Source organism: Hippoglossus hippoglossus, chromosome 5, assembly GCF_009819705.1.
Source record: "Hippoglossus hippoglossus isolate fHipHip1 chromosome 5, fHipHip1.pri, whole genome shotgun sequence".
In the NCBI taxonomy this organism is placed as follows: Eukaryota; Metazoa; Chordata; class Actinopteri; order Pleuronectiformes; family Pleuronectidae; genus Hippoglossus; species Hippoglossus hippoglossus.
Window position 1 is genome coordinate 23,672,945 of NC_047155.1, and position 22,155 is coordinate 23,695,099.

A 22,155-nucleotide genomic window follows, 5' to 3' on the forward strand; every position below is an offset into this window, starting at 1 on the left:
CATCACACTTATAAGTGTTTGTTCTCTGTGATAAGACCTTGAAGCAGGATGGTAACGTAGGTTTGTCAGTCAGCCGGTCCACCATTTTGTTCTACATGTCATATATTGCCCTTAAATTTTGTGCAAACATTCATGGTCTTCAGAAGATGAATCCTAATGAATTTGTTGATTCCCTGAGCCCCATCATCAAGTCCAACCAAATTTTCACTTAACATATTGTTAAAAAACATCAAAATATTAAAGAGGTTGATGCTTTTCACTGAAATATCTTGACAAATATTAGATGGATTACAGTTCATACATCAATGGGTCAAACTTTGGTGATTCATGTTTGATTCATTTTGGACTTTTCTGCTCGTCAAAATTGTCACTTATCCAAAGTCTCAATATTTCAATCTCTACCAAATGGATTGACATTCATTATTCTTAGAGCATGACTCTAAATAACTGGTGATCAATGACTTATCATGAACCATCATCACATCAACATTTTTATTTGTTCTTGCATTTGGTAATTAGCAAGCATTAGCAAGCTAACATGCTAACCTAAATTGTTAAATCTTATCATCAGAAATTGTACATCACGATACTCACATTTGTGAGCATCTTAGATTACTTATCTTTACAGCAAAAAAAAACAACATATTTCACAGCAACCAAAATATAAACTTTACCGATGTTAGCTGTTAGCTTAGTTCTGGTAACTAGAAATTATTCTGGCTATTTTGTCTACTCTCTCTCAATTTCCCAGAGTTTATCAAACAGATACACAGCAGATAAATACTGGTGTTTTCCTTCAAGTTGATCTATAGATTCAGCTCGTACAGATGCGTCTTCTAAATGTGCACAATTTTGACTTTTTTCTTTTGACCTATGCCCATCAGCTTGAAGCTTACATGTTTCAATCTGTAATAAAAAAAAAAACATGAACTGCTCAGTTGCAACTATCGGAGTTCAGAAAGTACAGAAATCCTTAATTTTCTGTCATTTTTCCTGTGTGTGAGATTAGGATCAGACTTGACTGTCGCTGGTGGTGATGACTATGAGACTAGGAAATGGAGCAGGAGTTCCTTTGTGAGAGTGTGGAAAGGCCGGAGAAGCCAGCACCTGGTGGTCGTGTGCATGTCCACAAGACCACCACCAGCATTACCTGAGTCTCACAAGCTGACAGTTGGATGACCTACTAACTCGGATCAGTGCCAGACCAAAAGCTGGTGATTTCATATGTCACAGCAGATCAATTTGCTCTGGTGGTATCGCTGGGCTAATAACTTATATGCCCCCTGTTTTTGTACAGTGAGACTAGTCTTGTATGTGTGGTAAAATGTAGTACAGAAATGTCATGAATGTGAGCTGGTGCGTACACATTGGACGATATGGGGTTAGACTAGTCTCCTATAGCCTGGGGTTGCCTTCTGCTGTGGTTCAGCTACAGTGCAACATAATTCCCTCAAGTTGGCCACAGGAAATAGTTCATCCTAAAGTGGAGATGCATTCGCTGTGTTGTAGTATTGTCTGCTTTCAAATGTTATCAATTTTACAGTCTCCTTCTGTCAGTTTCATGAACGGGCTTCCTTGAATTTATTGCTCATAATTTGTGTCTCCTTTGCACATCAATTTCACAGTCAGCATTCTGAGGGGACTTTTAATTAGTGTGTTCTTGACATTAAAACTTAGCTCTTTATTTATCGCTTTATTTATCCCTGCCTTCAGATGATAATATTTCATGTAATGTCGATTTTATGTGTGGCAATTAAAGTTTCTGTCCACTGAAGCAGCATGGAGGAACTGAAAGCTAATGACATTGGCGCTGAAAAGGCAAGGGTGTTGTAGAGGAGGAGCTGGGTCTCCTCAAGTAAACAAGAGTCCTGTGTTAAGAGTCAGCATCACACTATAAAGCATTTACATAATGGGTGTGTTAAACATAATAATGATAATAAAGATTTGATCATGAATAATGTGCGCACACTAACTGGCAAACACAAGGCATAACATACTGTTATATATATATAATATGAAACCATTTAAGTCCTAATGTCTATAATGTTATGTCATTATGTTTGAGACGATTCTGATGAAATTAGTTTTTACCCATGGGCCTGTGTTGACATGTGACATATAGGTGTTTTATAATTATACCACTGGGAAGAACCAAAGGGGGAGACTCCGACATTCTTAGCTTTAAAGTACATAACCGTGTAAGGATTTATATAAAAGGAGGTAAAAGTATTATTTAGTCATCTGATTATTTAAGTGAAAGTCTATTAATCACCAAACATTTTGATAATCAGTTAATTGTTAAGTCATTATGGAACACCAATGAAAAAATATTTTGTCGTTCACACTTCCTAATGTGATGGTTTGCTGTTTCTGTTTAGTGAAACTTCATATCTTTGCTTCAAACTATTGGGTCAGACAAAAGAAGCAATTTGAAGACATTAGGATATGAAAACTTGAAATGTTTTAAAAAACAAACACTTTCTTGAGTCAAAGATATGCATGATATAAGGCTGGATTTTTCTTTTTCGTTCTATCGTGCAAAGGAGAACGAGCAGAGGGCTGATTTTAATGATAGATAGATAGATAGATAGATAGATAGATAGATAGATAGATAGATAGATAGATAGATGTAATGTTTATTGCAAAGAGAAGGGCCCAGTACAGAGCCATGGGGCACACCTGTGGGCAAGGGATAGGATTTGGAGGTTTACTTTTAACCTGATTGATTGATTGTGTGATTTCTTGCTCAATGTTGAGAGATATGGTTCAGAGGGGCGTTTGGTAAGAATGGCGTCCAGCACATATCTAGTAGGTGAAGGACATAAAGTACATGTTTGACTTGCAGGTGCCCTTTTCTTAGTGAGAAAGTTGTCCTTTGAAAATGATGAACCATTAGACCGTCATTTGAGCTAAATCTGTAATTAGGGTATTCAAAATGTGTTAATACCACCTGATTCACCACACTATCCTGTATGGGTCTACAGATGACATAAAAGTACAGGAGCTTTGACAGGAGAGACATTTCTTGGGCTAAAATTAGAGGTACTGGCTACATCCATTGCAGATACGAAAGGACACAAATGTTCATAGTACAGTGGAGTATAAGGATTCACACTGCGATGCACTTGTGCATGTGTGCGTTCAGGCATGCCCTAATGTCTATACACTCACACACACTATTCTCCCTCAGGATGGATTGTCTGTAGCTGTTTTTGTCAAAACAAGCTGGCATTTGTTCACTCTCTGCACAAAGAAAGCCCTTCTGAGCCATCTTACCTGAAGAGAAATATACAGTATATATATATATATACAGTATATATATATATATATATATATAAATAAGCTACCCAGGTCACACTGAGACACCCTCAGGCAGCCATATTGGAGGTCAACAGTGGACATATAGCTGTGGTTGGAATGCACTTCTAAACATACAATTTTGCCTCCCAGTTGTCAGAGTGAATTTTTTGTCCTGCTTCTGCAGACTAACCAAATGCTTACCAACCAATCTAATCAATTGTATTGCTTGTTGCCACATTGTGTTCTAATTCCTCAGTTAACTGTCACTGATTCGTTGTGTTGTGAGCATGTTTAAATAAATAAAATTGTAGTTGCATGTCTCTGCCATTGGCTACATTGTTAAATTAGCCTTTAAACTGTTAAATTTGGCTGTAAAATGCTAAATTAGCCCAGAAGCACATTAGCCAACCATCCAGGTTAATCTTCACTCACGCTCCATGAGCTAGAACTCAGTGTTTTTGAAAAATGACTGTATTAAACACGCAATCAGTACATTATGTACATTATCAAGGTTTCCTTTTTTTATTTACACCAGCACTGATTATGTGAGGCTTCTTTAATTATTGCATCAAGCTTATTTACGCATGGACTCAACTCATGTTGTTTTGTATTACATTGTATCGAATGTTGGTATATAGAAAATCAACTAGAATTTCACTTATACCTCAGTCCTTTTATGAAACCACATCTAAATGAACAAGATCTGAATTTGTATTTGGATCATTGGTTCAGATAAATTTATTGAGATTAGTCCCATAAGACTATTGGATTAATTTGGCTTTTCCATTCCTGTTCATTCATTTATTAATTTCTGTAGGCTTGCTTGTGTTAGAAACTTAATTTGTAAAATGTGTTGGACTAAATTGTAAATTAACACAAATCATGAGCAAAATAATTTTAATCAATTCCCAAAAATCTCAATAAGCAAATCTAAAATGCAGGAAATGAAACCTCTCCCCCCAAAGCAAGTTAAGGCCGGAATTACTTCTCCAGCATTAGTAGCAGAGTCAGCTTATCTTCTAGCTTGGATCAGTTTAATAATTGATGTAACAAAACCCCAGCATCTCATATTCACAATGTCTTCATGACTTGCAGGTTAAGCAGACAAAATGCTTCAAAAGGCTTTTTTTGCCCCGTTTAAATCTTCTTGCAGTTCAGAGCTTCTAAACTTTACTGTGGGTCTTACATTATGGACGATTGTGGTACAGAGCCACTGCTGCTTTGTGTTGCAGCACTGTTCGTCATCACTAAGACATATTCCCCAGCTGCTGTGCACATATAAGCTCCATGGATCTGTTCTGTCCCTTACTGTCCTGCACAGTTGAGACTGGGCTTTTTGTGTCCCTGGTGCAACAGAGGAATCAGGCTGTGGCAAGAAGCAGGTGTAAGTCCATGTGATATACTGACCTGTGAATCTTCCTTTCACAGGAAATGTGACATGTTTCTACTCTAACCTCCCCTAAAGACACTCTTTTAAGAGGGGGTTGTAATGTGCTTTGTGATTCTTGTTAAAGTAATGGTTGGTAAGTTGTTTCTGAACTTCTTTTTATCTTATCTGATTCTCCTCCCGATAGTATCAACAAATAAAGTAAAGGCCAGAAGTTAGCGAGCCAGTCATGGAACAGTCAGCTTCTAGCAGTTGTCAGACGGTGAACGTTCATGTGTTTTCGGGGGGCGTAGCTCTGACGGGAGGTACAATGGGAGAGAGTGGGATGTATTGGTTACTTGTTGATTACCAACCCTACGCTTTAAGTGCAATATTAAGACAGTGGTGCAGTTGCTGTCATTTTCCATTGATGAGTTCCGAGGCTGGCTGGGATGCCACAGAAAGAGAGGAGGAAGTGGGAAGGAAGCCTGTGCAGTGTTTTCCCATTCACTTGAGAATAGAGCAATGCAAGTGAGATTCAGAAGGGTTGACAGCACATGAAGTGGGATTGGGATGGTTTGACTCAATGGTTAGGGTCCATGGCTTTGAATGAGCCCTTTAAAGAAAACACAAGGTAGATTGCAAAGCCTCCAGTTCTCTGTAATGTCACGTAAACAGATGAGAGACGTGTTGGATTCTTGAGAGACTTGCTGTACGTGAGGCTGATGTAGACGCCGTCAAGCAGTGCGGCACACTGAACTGGGATTAGAGGAGGGCTGAGCAGAGAAGACTGGTAATTATTATAGTACTGCCAGAGTTGCCATGCTTCCGCTCCTAGCACACTGTTAAGCAAGCGCCCCGGGACCCAGCGATTCCTCGATACATGAAAGACACGAACCACAGGCCCAGTGAGACACACTGTGGAAAAGGAGACTGTCAACCATGAATAATTAATTCAACTGTGTATGCGCTCACTTTTTAAAACCTTTGCCACCATCTTTATTCTGATCCTGCTCCATACATGCAGCTGATTGATGCAACTTTCCGTCCTCTTCATGCATTTCCTATCTGCAGTTTTTGCACTCCTCCTGCTCTCCTCCCCTTGTTACAGACCCCTCAGCTCCACACTCGACAGCAGGCCTAATATGCTGCAGTGCAACTTTAATTAGTGCGGCCAAAAAGCCCCAGAGACAGCGGGTGCAAACTTTTATATCAACGTTTCCAAGAAGACATTTCTTCTAAAAGTCAAATGGAAGAAGACATAACTCTTGTGAGGTACAATAATAAATGCGATAATGTTGCAGAATGTTGTTTGCATCTTCCCCAGCGAGTTTCTGAGAAGTGCTTCGACGAGTACATTGGCTCCCCCCCTGAATTAATGCAGATTGTACGGTGAGATAATAAACACATAAAGTGCTTTCATTTCATCACAATCTTGGGTGCCTATTTGCTCTCATTATATGGAAAATTCAGGGAACGGTGCAGCGATAATTTCCCATACATGTGACAGATGCACTGCCAGGGTCGTGTTTCAGCGGATTTAGATTTGCATAATATCAATATTCAACCTGGAGTACAGTGTTCATATAGTAAATCTAAGCTCTTATGAATTCTCTTGGCCTGTGGTTCTGCTCGTCATTGACAGAGGTTCACAAAAGTCACGCAGCTTTGACATTAATGGCTTTTCATTGTTACTTTACAGCAAGAAATTATGCTCATTAGCAAATTCATGAACCACATTTTCAACCTTTGAGCATAGTAGCTGCAAATGCAAAATTACGGTTTATGTGATACATTACATAAGTGGAGATGTGTTAGTTATATTAACATCCCAGCTGGGCTTCCTCCATATTATCTTAAGGACTTACTTTGGACTTACTTCGATCTGAGTGTTCGGATCGTAAGTGGACAGCAGGAAGCTCAGGTGGGAACGTACCCAAATGTTTCCTGAGATCCGATCACTCAAACCACGTTAAGAGGTGGTCTGGGACTCTTGTGGTCAAGTTGTTTTAGGTGTGTGAACGCAAATCTGTCCTGGGCCACATATGATGGCATCTCTGACCCACTACAGTTTAAACAAATTGCTATGCTTCTCAGTGTCCACTAGTTGATTCAATACTGATCACAAAACCAACGATTGATACTTGTCTTATATTGGTCAGATCTTTCCTCATAGCTGTGCATATTAATTAATTCAGTCCCACTTGATTCGGCTGTGGTTGTGTCTATCAAATGTATTTGTTACCAAATTAATAGTTTACACCTGCTGCAGCTACAAAAAATAATGTTAGATGATATTTGCTTGTTTTGCATACGTGATTTATTTTTTGATTGCTATTCAGATCACATCTCTGGTTGTTACAGCTCAGTCGGACTTCTCACATCAGAGTTAATATAATACAGTATTTGACATCATCATAAGTAAACATGGAGGAGAAGCTTCAAACTAATACTAAGGACCGGGTGAATGATGAGGCTGAATCTTCATCTGGGTGGGTAGGATTTGACTGATGTATTAACATAATGTGACACATCTGATCACAGCTGGACTAAGTATTTGGTTTTTAGACTCACGTGGTTTTTAGAAGGATTTGATTTTAGGCTCATATATAATATATGGGCGGATTTAACCCTTTAATATCCTGGTGGGACTGAGACTTATCTAAAAATCTAAGTGCAGCTGTAGCCCAAGTATTTAAAAGTTCTCTCACGAACCTCTTGTTGCCTTTAAGTATTACATAAGTGAAGATCATTCAAGTCAAGATGGACTTGCAGAAATCCAACAAAACTTGGTTTTCTTGTTTTATTTTATCCTCCAGTCCTTATGTTTTCTTAATAGGCAAAGTTTTCTTGCCACTTTCTTCACTGGAGGAGATAGGGAGAGGCAACCGTCCAAGTTCTGGTCTCTGTTAAGACTCATGCAATCGTCGCCTGCCCAAGTTATGTTGTTGACCTTATCTTCTCCTTTCAGCTTAAGGCAGAGTGCTATCACAGCCTCTTGAGCAATCCCATGAGATCAGTGCGGATGAGAGAAAATTAATGTCAAGGATGTTTATTTCCGAATAGCTGGAGAGTCCGTCCTTGTGGGGATGCTGCTCTGGCCAATCCTCAGGAACAGAGAAAAAGGTTGAGCATCAGAGAGAGAGAGGGGGAAAGATGATAGTTTAGATGGCTATGCTTATCAAAACAGAATTACTATTTGGTTCAAAACTCTTGAGAAAGGAGTGTGCTCAGGGGAGTCGACACAGAATTATACTGTGACAAACATGGAGATGTTACCGAGAGACACGGATGACCAGGAGGGAAAATAGAAAAACTTAAAGCATGAATTTCTTGAATACTTTTGGACACTTTGGAGCAGTGCAACAAACAACACTGGCATAGTATCACATTAAAAAGTTGTTCCGACAAGTTGCTTATACACACAACCATAGACTTGGAGACAAGCTGGGGGCGGGAGTGTTCAAAGTGACCAATCGAAGGAGGGGAGCATTAGCCACAATGTCTCAGAATTCTACCTGACGAGCGATCGACTGTTGGGCAGTGCTAAGCAGTCTCTATCGCGTAGGGAAGGGCGAGTTAATACTCATCTCACCCCCGTGCTTGTAAAACCACAGTTGTTTACGCCAAACAGGAAATGCAAGCGAGTGTGCCTTTTCACTTGCCGATTCTCATCTGATCACTAGAAATGTTCCCTTCCCAAGTATGATTTTGCTCGTGAGGATACTGTTTCTGTGCACTCACACTATATGCCCGGGTGTTTTTTACATTAAGTGAAAACTGATCATCCATTAAAGTTTGTGTGTATAAATGCAGCCTACTTTTTATTATCATATTTTGTTTATCTTGCTCAGGTGTAAGATTGTCCATGTAAAATATAGCCCATGCATAATTGTTGAGCCACACAGCATTTCTTAGATTCACTTCAGTGAATTTGAAATGCTCCACAGTCAGCACAAGTATGATGCATGGGGTCTGATCTTTACTGTGCAACCTCATTTACAGGCTGCTGAGCCAGAGGGAGAGTAATAGGCTTGGGGTGAACGACGGAGTCAAAAACCTAAACAGCAAATGAAAGATTCTCCAAAAACTAGGGAACACTTCTTCGTCTCAGGGGAATTTCATGGTGGGATTAGTGCAAACAGCTGCCCCCTCACGTACATGACGGCTTACCATACCAAACAGGTAGCAGCCATTTCCTTGCAGATGTAGCCCCATGTTATCTCAGCAGAAGAAATAATCCCCCTTACCCATGCTTTAAAACTTTGGACACAATGCCGATACATAAGTGTAGCATTTAACCTAATCTTAAAACTTCACCCTAGAGTCTCTCATTGATTTCAACAGGCAGGAGGAACAACCTGATTTGCTCATCACCTTGACTGGCTAGAGGAGGCGCTTTACTTGCCTAATACACCCAGGATCTTTATCACCATCCATCCTCCGAACTGTAAATCTTCACTGCATCTGCACAAAATCCATGTCCATACAGCAGCATGGCCCGGGCAGACCCAGGTCACACACTGGGCCATAAAGCACCACGAGGCATCGACTGGTGCTCCCGAAGGGCAGATAACAGTCAGTACATAAAGTGATAATGCCCGAATGTTGCTGATGGTGGTCGGTCCAAATGGGGCCATTACACAGCTTCCGTTATGTGATCCAGCCAGCGTTGGCCTCTCTCTGCTTGAAATGCTTTTAAAAAATGTTGTCCATTACACGAATCACCACTTGGATGGAGAGGCTGACTGAGCTTGTTTGTGGAGGCACCTTTACGGGATTTTTCCAGATTTTTGTGTGAATGTTTGTGCCTCCATAGTCCTGCTGCTGTTATGTATTTCTTTTACAGGCTCGTGATGAACCTATGATATTAACATCTTCACTGATTGGGCTCGGAAAGCTTTCCAAAGCTTAAAAAAAAAAAGCTTTCTTCCTCTGTTTCTCCAGCTTGTTTTCCTTCTCTACTATATTTCAGCTCTCATGTGGGCTCTTACATCTTCTTGCCGAATATAAATATTATAGATTCTTCCTGACATGTTTTCTGAAGCCTCGCTTCTGCCAGACTTACTCAGAGTAACCCTCCATTTAAACTGCAGAACTTTCCTCTCCTCTTGGTACCATAACTTCACTGAGCCACAGCATTTACCAGGGAGACAAGTGCAGTGTATTAATAGTGAGAGAAAGAGATAGGGAGCCAGGAAAGGTCAGCCCCTCATGCCGACTACAGAACACAGCCTCGTGCCTCAGATGAGAAAAGGAAGTTTCAGAGAGAGAGAGAGAGAGCAGGTTTCTCTCAGTAATTTTATGCGTCCCCAAACGGAGCCTCGTTCATTTAGATTGGATTACAGTTGGTTGGCGGAGCTACACTGAACAGATTGCACTTCTTACACGTAACGCTATACTTCTCACGCTGGCTGCGCTCATTTACATGCGGACATCCATCACCCAGATTGTCGGTGCAGATGGATGCTGTGTGGCTGGGAAATAAATATTTCTCGCCCTTTATTCATCCGAAGTTTTTGCTGCGCCATTGTTTTTCCGACGCTGTCCTGCTATACATCCTAATAGCTTCACATACAGAAGATTCACAGCATCTCGGTACTTGTCAGTGAGTCTGCAGTGTTGTACTACAGGCCCCTGAGCAGTCGTGCTGGCATAACACTGTCTTTCACTTTACATGCACACATCTCTGGTAGTTGTTAAAAGAGGAAACAACTGTTCTCCCACCACATTCCTACAAATCTATCTGCCATCGCTAATCATGAGCATGTGGGCTTGATTATACAGTCATGTGTTTTAAATGAAATCCGACTTTAATCCCTCAGTGAAACAAACATCATATAAAAATCAAAGACTAGTCCAACTGATAAATTATTGATGAAATATGATAATCCTCTGTTTCAGATTCCAAATACAGCTCCTTGTTATGAGATCTCAGTACAATGCAGAGAAAGAAGTAGCTAGAAAAGAAGTCGTCCTCTTCCCCAGAAACACAAAAATAACTGCTTCAACTTAGCCAACTCTAAAGTGGCACAGGATGATCTCAGATTTCACTCCACGCTGTTCGAGAGAGGCACAGAGAGGCTGCACCGCAATTAAGTGTTCAAGTGTCGATGCAGAGCTGGTAAAGTTGAATTCCTCTCCTAGTCCTGGGGTGATGCGCCTGTAATTGCTGGCTCACTTCTCTTGTTTGGAAATGCCTCACTTGTAGCAATGGTTGTCTCGCTGGGCCACAGGATCATATTAACTGCTGCTCCTTCTGCTCCAAAAGTGTTCCAACTGCTGTTATCGTAGTTATATAAGTTAGATCCTAACGTAAAGAATCGGAGCCTCTGGCCTTTTATTAAGGCAGCACCATGAAAGGCTCTGTTCCAGTAAGTGAAACAATCGGCTGACACTGCCTCCGTTGGCTCTTTAGCTCTCACACTTTTGAAAAGCTATCTCAGCATTTCTGTTATCTCCGTCCTGTGTTTAATATCACTGTCTCCCTCGTCTGTCTCTCCTTGTGTCTTCTCTCACAGGTCAGGAGCGGCCATGCCATTTGGCTGTATAACAATCGGGGAAAAGAAGGAATATCACATTCCTTCAGACGTGACCGATAAATATGACCTGGGTCAGATTGTTAAATCGTAAGTACCACAACACTGACTTGTACAGCCTAACATCCACACAAATGTTTTAATGATGCTATTATCTTTTCTCATGAAATCATTATATCTGTGTTTTTACATTTCATCTGAACTACTGTCATGAAATGCTTCCTTTCAGGGAGGAGTTCTGCGAGATATTCAGGGCCAAGGACAAAACTACGATGAAAATGTACACATGTAAAAAGTTCCTGAAGAAGGATGGAAGGAAAGTCCGCAAGGCTGCCAAAAATGAGATCCTCATCTTAAAGATGTGAGTTGATTTGGATTCATGTTCCCTTCTGTTTACATTTCTTTGGTAAACAGTGCTTGATTAGTTTAGTAAATATCAGGGTCATATTAAGGAAAAACAAGTTGAGATTTCGAGAATGATGTCGTATTATTATGAGAATAAAGTCACTACTGAGAATAAAGTCATAATTTAAGGAAACAAAGTCATAACATCGCATTAATAAAGAAAAAAAAAAGGAAATAAATGGCCAGAAGAACACACTGGAGTTCAACTCCTTCTTCATCCAAAATCATGAACCAAGCGTATGGTTTCTTTTTATGATATTACAAAACCCCTTTCAATATCAGATGGGACCAACTACAGCCTTCCAGTTGACCAGTATAGCAAACATTTCTTCCTCCACAAAAGAAGCAATTTACTACAAGTCTGTGTGCCTCTTTCTTCAGAATAGAAACAGTTTCTTGCTAAATCTTTTAAATTTCCTGATATTTTCGATGATGTGGTGGTGATGTCTCAAAAGTATTTTGTCCTTTAGGAAACCTGGACTAATTTCAACACAGGCAAAGGGCTGATCTTCTGAAATTCCCCCTCGAAAATGACACGGCCCTAATATTACAACATACTCATAAATTTATGACATTTTATAGTGATATTAAGACTTTAATCTAATAATATAAAGACTTTATTCTTGTAAATTTATTTAGGTTTTGTTATGGGAATGTCATCAAAAGTTGATTTATTTTTTTACTTTTCCACATTTCTCAAAAAGTAGAAACTCTATCTTCATAAATAATATATATTTTTTAAAAGGTCAAGTCTTTTTTTTTTCATTTTAATAATCCCACACAGCCTTGTTTGTGTGCGACATTGTTTTTCTCAGTTTCCTCTGCGATTATCTAACTTTCCAGTAGAAGCCACATTAGCATAGCCGGGGCCTTATCAAACAATTTGTCACTGACAGCAGGCGAAGCGGTGAAGCACGATGAAGATGAAGGTGTGATTTCTTTAAGAGGGCTTTCAAAACACGGAATCACAGGCTTCTGAAAATTACACTTCAGATGCGGCTGTAATGGGGACATGCACTGCTCCCGTTTTTCATGCTGTAATCATCAGTTGGGGGTTTTAGTGAATAATCAAATCTGATGACATTTTCAAAGGCTGTGAATAATTGCTGGCAAAACATGAAATGCAGTCTTGAATTTAAAATGCTTGAATATAGGCATTAGAAAAGAAAAGAAGAGCTCCTTCAAGTACTAATCCTCATTCATCTTTTATTACTTAGAATGAACATTGTCAGTCAATGTCAGTTTTTGCTTCTACTCTTAATACCACCGACTTCAAGTCTCCCTCTACACAAAAATGTCTTCCTTATTATTACTGCACTTGGGTTTTTCCCCCTGTGCAGAATAAAGAGGCTGTTTTCACATTCAGGATTTTGTGACCTCACAACTCATTTAGAAGTCTGTAGTCAATTACTTGCAAAATGTGTAACATGGAGAGTTGCGACATCTTCTGACTAACAATATTTACATTTTTATAGAATCAGATTATTTTTAATGATTGAGAGGGAGCAGATGTAATTATGGGAGTTTTTAATGAGGCACTTTAACCGTTTTGTGGGAAAACCTTAAAAGACACAACTGTTTTTTTCCAAGCAGAGAATTGAGCGTCTGTCTGGAGGGAATCATTAATGATGTGCGAGAACTTTGTTATTGGTAAAGTTTTACTTCTTCTCAGTCACAAAAAAAACCATGATTAATGGACTAAAGTGAAAATGATACTCACAAAATGCAATTTTATCTATAAGCATTAGAATATTTTTGATTATTATATTATTTACAATAAGATTTCATTATTTTTTTGGGCCTATATTGTAAACATAGGACATTAAATAAACAATTATTTCGGAAATAAAGCTTAAATATATCTGTTCTACAATGAGTGATCCATTCATTATCAATTCTCCTTATCTTTTGAGGGTAATGGGGGGGCCTGGAGCCAATTCTAGCTGACATTGGGGAAAAGACAGGATACATCCTGGACAGGTTGTAAACATATCACAGGGTTGACATGTAGAGACAGATGACCATTCACACTCATCTTCACACATTGGTTCACTTTAGAGTCACTAAACTGTGTCTTTGGGCTGCGGTAGTAAAGCCTGGGCCTCACTGGCTGTGTGTGCAGCGTGTGACAGCTGCGCCACTGATCTGCTGCATCTCTCAGGCGTTTTCACACTGGGAGTGTGTTTGCTACGTGCCTGCAGCGGAGCTGCAATTTGAGGTTTCGGGTATAACTACTGTATTTCCTCAAATAAAGGTACTGCTATATACGCAACTAAATGCAAGGACTCTGTGGTATGAAGCTGTGTATCATCTGGTCGTGCAATAACAATAACCTCGTTAAAACAAATTAATAAATTCAGTCAACAGAAACTCAAGAGTGCTTTTACCTTTAAAACGGGACAATGAAGTGTTGCAAATATTTACGTTTGTCCCATATTCGTCGGATAGATAATGAAACTATGTTGAAAGATCATTTTTTACTGTCTATTTTTGCTGTGAACCATGTTATTACGTGGAGAAAATAGGCAAGACCTTGACTCTCTAGAAGAGACGCACCTGAGACGCGTTGTTCACTCAGGTAGTGTGGCCACTCACATGGGCACCAGAGAGAAAAGCAAGACGTTCCAAGACGCACATGTGCCGATCACACAGCCATCGTGGCTCAGCCGTAACTAGAGAAAACCCACAGACTCTTCCACAAACACAGGGGGAGAACATGCAACCCCCACAGACAACCGGACGCAAGGTTCAAACAAATGATCTCTATTTCTTTGAGGAGACTGTACTCACCACTGCAGCGCCATGCCACCCATGAGTAATATAAATTATAGAATTTTAATTGTTTTGTTTTTTTGACAAATACTCTTTTGTCACTAATGACCTATTTAGCATATTTAGATGAACTAACCACAAATTGAGGGTTTTCAATTTGGTATAGAAAATAGAGGGTTTTGTTTTTGTCCAAATCTGTTCAGAAACGTTTCCAGATTTCCTTAATCTACAATATGAAGCAATGTTGTCCACTTGTAGGAATGTCAACAACAGTTATTAACTTCTCCTTCCTGGTGTGACTTAATTTGCGTTCTCCAGTCCTGTGGCCCTATGCAGGTCAGTCTGTTAGGCAGAGACAGGCTGAAACTACGCACAAAGGGACAACACAAAACCTGCACTTGCAGATTGTTCAGTTTTTCTTCTTCAGGGCAAAGCAGAGAGCATGGTGCTTTAGTAACATACCAACCCTATGTAAAAGGAAAACAAAATGAGTGTCTTACACAAGTGTGGGCCAATACATGCAGCGCATTCACGCTGTTATAACAGCCACGACAGCTGGCTGTGGAGAATAACCTCTGACTGGTTATAGAGAAACACATTATTGTAGCTGTGATAAGCCAAACTCTATGTCCCAAATCTCTCCCCATTAGCTACCTGCTGGACGACATCCACTGCCTGCCTGTTTATTCAAATTCACAATCTGTGCATATCTTCTTTCAGAAATCCACACAATAGAACAAACATTTTTCAAAAATAAAAGATAAAATAAAAAACACACTGCAGTGGTTTTGCTTGGCTCCCGATTGAACAGACATGTAAATTGTATCCCAAATCTTTTTTTTTTTACTTTAGTGAGTTATCTATTGAGACGTCAGTTCAGTGCAATTTGAGATTGACAACACTCTGTGTAGCCTCATATATTGTAGCTTTATGAGCTAAATTCCCCATAAAGTTTCACAGCTGGTACTATGTTAAAGGCATGTTCATGGACATAGGCATAGTTCAACATAAGAGCACATATCTGCTTTTTTCGGGAGACAGGCAGTAGAACGTGTCAATCTCAGTCTCCTGAATGAATGATTCAGACGTCATTTCCTATATGACTCCTGACATCTCTCTCTGTGCCTTGTGCTTTGTGACGTGTCTCCCCAGGGTGAAGCATCCCAATATTCTCCAACTGGTGGACGTCTTCGAGACCAAGAAAGAGTACTTCCTTTTCCTTGAACTGTGAGTTCACATGTCTGATGAGCCTGGGGAAATGGCTCTCTGCTTTCCTTTGCTGCAGCTTGGGCCTGATGAACTGTATATGTTGATTATGCACTTGTGGGGAATGAGCTGCTGTAGCCCGAGGCCCTGTAGATATGAGAACAACTCTGAACTTCACTCATTTGGTATTCGGATATGATTGCTTGCTAGCTGCTCCACTCTCATCAGTGTTCTTGGGGAATTTGATGCATTTCCATGAATATGCTAAATGTAGGACACTCATCTTGTCCCTTGAGGACACTTGATTTGTGGGATTAGGAATTCTCATTAGGAAGAAAATGATAAAACACAGAAGAAACATCAAGTGAGCAATGGGTAAAACCATTTTCCTGAAACAGATATGGCAGAAGACTCAATCTTGTCCAAAGATGATGATGATGTATTTAACATTTCAATATAAATATGCAATGTGTAAGTACTGTTATAGCGCCCTCATAGGAAACCCCCATGGGCCCTGTGTGGGTTAGCCTTTTGTGGCCTCTATGAGGGCTATTTCTGGGGAAGCACACTAGGTTGGGGCCCACCCCAAAGGGCTAACCCTGTCTCCGGCTGAGACTGCCCTGGCCCAATTTAATCCCCGTCTAACACATTTTGGGCCAACCTCTGTTTCCACAGTGCAACAGGAAGAGAGGTGTTTGACTGGATCCTGGATCAAGGCTACTACTCAGAGCGAGACACCAGTAACGTGGTGCGCCAGGTGTTGGAGGCCGTCGCCTACCTCCACTCCCTGTGTATCGTTCACAGAAACCTGAAGGTAACACACTAGTACAGGATTTAGCATATGCTGATCTAGGTAGCCAGATGTAAATAAAACGCCATGACTGTGGTGCCATCTCACAGGTAAATCCTGACTCCAACTGTAATCTGTGTGATGGCACACAATTCAATTACTTACACAAAGAAAAAAATACAGTCAAAGAAATGATTAAAAAAATTCTAGTTGAAGAATTGACTTGTAAAGAGTTGTAGAGGACTCTGTTTCTTTTGTTTCCGGCGATCCAACTTACCAACTTGCAAAGTTTCTCTTCAAAAAGTTCCACTTTTTTAAAAATGTTCTCCCTGTGTCTGTGTCATCTTGCTTGCATTATTTGGCTACACTGCCCCCTACAGTTTCAGGTGGTACTGCTCTGTTTCCTCTGCTTCATCTATATCTGTAAGCTTTCAGAAGACGTACAAAAATAAGGACAAATTTAACGCAGAGTATGAACAGGAACTAATATGCTCTTACATTGAGTATAAATGAGCCAAAAGCTTGTGTTACAGGCTCCAGATTCACATATATGTGAAGAACCACTAGGTTAAACACTGTTGGGCTGCCCTCTTTGTCCTCCCTCTCTAACCATGTGTTCCCATTATTCACAGTAAAGGTCTGGATCTGTTTCTCCATTTGGATACCTCTTGTCTCTCATTACGGGACTGTCTGCTCAAATTTAAATCAAAGAAGTTCTTATGTGGAAATATTTCAAACTTGATCAAAGCATTTAGTTTTAGCATAAGATGATAAAATGACAAAGTTACACTGGAAGTCTCTCATTTGATAGGAGTCTTTTTTTAATCACCAGTGCATAATTATTAAACTTTAAGATGTTTTCAGTCTTCTCATTATTTGTTAGAATATGAAAACAATGAGTGAAATTCAAACTGTGCAACCTTCAATTGCTGATTCACTTCTAGAGTGAACAACTTTAAACATGATTATTGTATTAACTCTTGTCATTGTGATTTGTCATCGTACATAGCTGGAGAACTTGGTTTATTACAACCGCCTGAAGCACTCTAAAATAGTCATCAGTGACTTCCATCTTGCAAAGCTGGAGAATGGACTAATCAAAGACCCCTGTGGGACACCGGAGTACCTGGGTGAGGATGTAAATATACGCTGTGGGCAATAAGACGCTGTGCACGCAAATGGAGAATGTCATGTGTATTAAGAGGTTTTTATAAAACCTGTGTGTTCTTGTGCAGCTCCTGAGGTGGTTGGCAGGCAGCGATACGGCAGGCCTGTTGACTGCTGGGCTACAGGTGTCATCATGTACATTCTGTAAGTTGTGACAGGAAATATGAAAAGAGAAGATTATGTTTAGCTACATAATAAATCTTGTTTGAATATGTCATACAGGTGTTTTTGACTGACAATGCTTTTTACTTCTGCCATGTCAGGCTGTCAGGAAACCCTCCGTTCTACGATGAAACCGATGAGGAAGATTATGAAAACCACGACAAGAACCTGTTCCGAAAGATCCTTGCTGGCGATTATGAGTTTGACTCTCCGTACTGGGATGAAATCTCTGATTCAGGTATTTTATGATGTTGTTATCACTGTAAAGGAACACAATGATGGCCTGCTTCAAATTGGATTTTTCCACTCTTCCTCTTACCTAAGGGAGTGTTCAAACACATGTCATATTTATGTTTCCATGCATCAGGAGAATATACCCCTTTTTCACTGAGGGTTCTGTTTGATTTTTCTCTGACAGCCAAGAGTCTGGTTTCTCGTCTGATGGAGGTGGATCAAGACCAGAGACTGACAGCCCAGGAGGCTATAAACCATGAGTGGTAGGCAGCAGTGCTCTCATATATTGTACAGCCCATTTAAATCAGAGCTGTGTGATCAGACAGCATTAATGAGATTAGAAAGGTTACATGAGTTCAGACTTTCGTGATATGTCAATTAAAGCTCACTTTAACAAGCTGATCATTGTCCATGATGACCGCACAGTATTTTCTCGGCTGCAAGTTACTATGGCATCAAAACTGATGCTTCACTTGACAATTAACCAAAGCTGCTTCCTGCATTAGCCAAATGGGTTCAAGATCATATTACATAATTTTTTTGCCAACAGTCAGTTATGTGTTTTTAGTCATTATGTCTAACTTAGCACTTTATGGGCCTGCTCAGAGGTATATCACTGGATTATTGCTCCCGGGAAAACTCTGCCAGAGTTCAGCCTCCGATCTTCAGGCAGGAATCTTCTGTTCCTAGGTCCTGGCAAAAGACGAAAGGAAACTAAAGGCTTTTCCAGTCAAGGGTCCTCAGGGGTGGAACTGCCTGAGCATCCGAGCACGTAGTGTATATAGGATTTCTTAGCTTTTTTCCCTTTAAAATAGCTGCATTCAAACACAGGAGAGCTGTGAGAGTGACCTGAAATAAAGCTGCGGGTTGGATAGCTTATTAATGAGGTGAATCTCACGATGAAGCTCCATAAAGCTGTTCATTATTATAACTAAATAATAAAACATTTATATTTTAGCTGTTTCAGTTATATTATTCAGTTATATTGTACTTAAATATTTTTTTATATCTCATAATAATGAACATTGTAAACAATATACCAGCTAAATATCCACATGTTCATTGTTGGCATGTTAGTATTTCCTCACAACACATTGCCTTGTTTCACATAGCTGCAAGTATCAAACTCAAAATCATTGTGACAACGGCAGAAAACCATATGAAAAATTATCAGAATAATCCTCAAAGGTTAAACAGTCTTTGTCAAAGTTTGCCAGTCAAAAAATGAACAATAAATTGGGTAATACCATGTGCAGCACTCTGTGACATCCAAAGATAGAGGAAACATAAAGCTCAGTTGTGTTTTTCCCATTTTGTGCTGCAGGATCTCTGGTGGTGCAGCGTCAGATAAGAACATCAAGGAAAACGTATGTGCGCAAATAGAGAAGAACTTTGCCAGAGCTAAATGGAAGGTAAGCTCTTTTGTTCTCTCCTTCAGGAAGCTCATCTTTGCTAAGTTCAACAGTAGTTGTGCAGTCCTTGAACGAGGAGGTATAGCAGCGCAGTGTTGTGTAACTGTGAGCTGAGGCAGCCTGATGTTCTCTCAGTACGTTTTAGGTTAGAGCGTCAATCAGAAATATTTTGTATCTTCCTCCTGCAGAAAGCAGTTCGAGTCACCACCATCATGAAGAGATTGAGAGCCCCTGACCAGAGCAACTCGAGGGCGACCAGCCCTGCAGCCGGCGCCCCAGAGGACCCTGCGGCTCCCCAGGCTACCATCGACCCCTCCGCACCTTTGTGTGGTGCAACACCCGAGGGGGCCCCCGCTGCGGCCACAGAGCTCCCTGCCGGAGCTGAGATGAGCGACCCGGCGCCAGTGGCCTCACCTGGGGCGTCAGCCTCAGCATCCGAGGGCCCAGCCCAGCAGGAGGCCGAGCCCACATCACGTTGTAACGGAGAGGCCTCGACAACTCACCAGGCTTCTGTCGAGGCCGAGGGAGAGCAGGGTTAGAACCCACCTCCCCTGTGTGACCTCTGCTGTCCCCACCAACTCCTGCACACTGTACATTAGCTGCTAGCATGGTGACACTGACTCTGCTTCTCTCTCACTTGCAGCATTAGCATCATCTCATGGAGGCTGTGTGCTACCTTTTCCAGAGCGCTGCATATCTTTGGCTTTCTCTATACAAGTATTGTGTCTTTTTTACTGACCCCCCCACCCCCCAGTGTTTTACGTCAGATGATATAAACCGAGTCTATCCCTTCATATTTGAGTTTTAGGGGCAGAAAAGATTGGCTGTCAAGCTGTGGCTTACAGCTTTAGTCTTCTTTCTGTTTCCTCTCTCAGCGATAAGATAACATAGGAAGACATAGTTGTGCTGAAAATGGCTTTGATTACTTTTTAATGAGCCAACTTGGAAAACTTCTCTCTGACCGTCTTGTAATTACAGTATTTGTTCTCAGAGTCAGTAGTAAAATCCTGCTTTAACCTAATTTTTGACCTTGTACAATAATACTCAGTACGGGTTAGGGTTAGGTCACATATACTCGTCTCACGTGTTTATCTTTCCTATCGTTATCGTCGACACTATTCACTAATTGTGCCAAGATTGGTGACTGGGAGTTTTTTTTTTTATGCCCATAACTGTAATTTGAACGAGGCAGCTTCACACATAAGCACACAAACATAAACACTATGTTCCTTTGCTCAGTTCCTGCTCAGGAAAGAACCTCATAGCTGTAAGTGTAAAGATTCTGTACATAGAGACCTTTGTAGAAGTAGCCAAAACAGCATGCATTCTCACTTTCTGCTGTTCATCTCACACTCACGGCCACTTGGTGGATAAAGATGCGCTACTCGTCATATCGTTGGCCGCAGCACTCTCGCCACAAGCCGTGTCAAGGCTAATGTATAGCACACTACACTGTACATCATGCTGTCTATAAACACAGTTCAGTTAGCGCCCCTGCTGTCAGTGTAAAAGTTGTTTGAAAAGGAAAAATGAATACACCACCATAACATAGCAGTTCTATGCATTCAAATTAATTTGTAGCCTTCTTTTTTTCGTCACAACAGAATTTATCACATCTTTATCCACCATGTGAGAGAAATTGTATTTTTTGCTGGATTTCAGTCTACCTGTGCGTTCTTTTTTTAAACTGTGTCCTTTGTGTTAGGATACTGACTCAAATGCCACACATGTCTTAATATTTGGTTGTAACTATAAAACAAAATGTGCATCAATGGACCACATGCGGCTTTCAAGGGAAGACGTGCATCATTTTTGACTTTGCCTGGGATAATCGTCCCCGGCTCAGCTTCGTTGACCTGTATTATACTGAGAAAAAATGTAATCCAGCATATGTTTAACATATTTATAATCTATTAATTCTTTAACTGTGTATATTTTTTATTTAGACAGATTTTCAGCTTATACTTGATAAAACAGTAATAACCAACTATCCTTTCCTGTCACTGGTCCCCTCGAGCATTAATAATGAGCTACAGAAGGAGTTCTCTGTAATCACTCTAGAGGAAAATATAGAGCAATATTTGACAGGCTGCAGAAACTGTGATTCCTGGTGTCCTTTTGCTCCATGTACCTGTAAGTCTGTAGTCCTTGCTAGCTTTCTGGCAACTTAGCAAACACGTGGCTGCTGTCAGAAAAATGTGTATGCGAGTGTGTGTACCTGGATGTGCGTGTGTGTGTGAGACAACTGTCGGATAAGCATTACGGCCGTATTGATCTTCTGGCCAGTCCCAGCATCATTTCCTGCGCTAATATATAATTACCATCAGTTTGTATTCCCTGGTCAAATAAAGACAGCAGCCACATTGTCAATAGACTGATTAGATGATATAACTAAAGTGTAATATGTCCTGGCTCATGCTCGGCCACTTTGTCTTACTCTTTCTGATCTGTTATCACTAGTATTTCCTGTGCACATCTGTAAATCTATATGAAGAGGTGCATCAGAAAACTGATCACATTTATTATCCGTAGAATCTCAACTTTGACTTTGTTGTTGCAGAGTCTTTTATTTCCACATGTTTCTCTTTTTATTCGTGTTAATGTATTTTGGTATACAAACCATCCAATCCGAGAGGATTTCTTACATTGCTGAAGATCAATATTTAGATTTGAACAAGAGGCTTAAACAAGAGAGATTTTAGTGTGAATAGATTATTTCATGTTGTCTGTTCTTTTTGTTTAGATGTCAAATAAACACTGTTGAAACACTGTTACACAGTTTAAAGCAATGCTTTCCTCCCC

General features: G+C 40.3%; 1 protein-coding gene across 1 annotated transcript in view; it reads left to right on the top strand.

Annotated features, from left to right (window-relative positions):
- camkvb (CaM kinase-like vesicle-associated b) overlaps positions 1 to 20,871 on the top strand; it is a 36,524-nt gene extending 15,653 nt beyond the window's left edge. Inside the window, exons 2-11 of the mRNA XM_034585783.1 lie at positions 11,188 to 11,295; positions 11,435 to 11,566; positions 15,535 to 15,609; positions 16,264 to 16,402; positions 17,388 to 17,508; positions 17,614 to 17,689; positions 17,809 to 17,945; positions 18,126 to 18,204; positions 19,266 to 19,353; positions 19,542 to 20,871. Coding sequence (XP_034441674.1) covers positions 11,201 to 11,295; positions 11,435 to 11,566; positions 15,535 to 15,609; positions 16,264 to 16,402; positions 17,388 to 17,508; positions 17,614 to 17,689; positions 17,809 to 17,945; positions 18,126 to 18,204; positions 19,266 to 19,353; positions 19,542 to 19,892 — 1,293 coding nt within the window. The 5' untranslated portion in view covers positions 11,188 to 11,200 and the 3' untranslated portion in view covers positions 19,893 to 20,871. The remainder of the gene's footprint in view (positions 1 to 11,187; positions 11,296 to 11,434; positions 11,567 to 15,534; positions 15,610 to 16,263; positions 16,403 to 17,387; positions 17,509 to 17,613; positions 17,690 to 17,808; positions 17,946 to 18,125; positions 18,205 to 19,265; positions 19,354 to 19,541) is intronic.
- Positions 20,872 to 22,155: the final 1,284 nt, after the last annotated feature.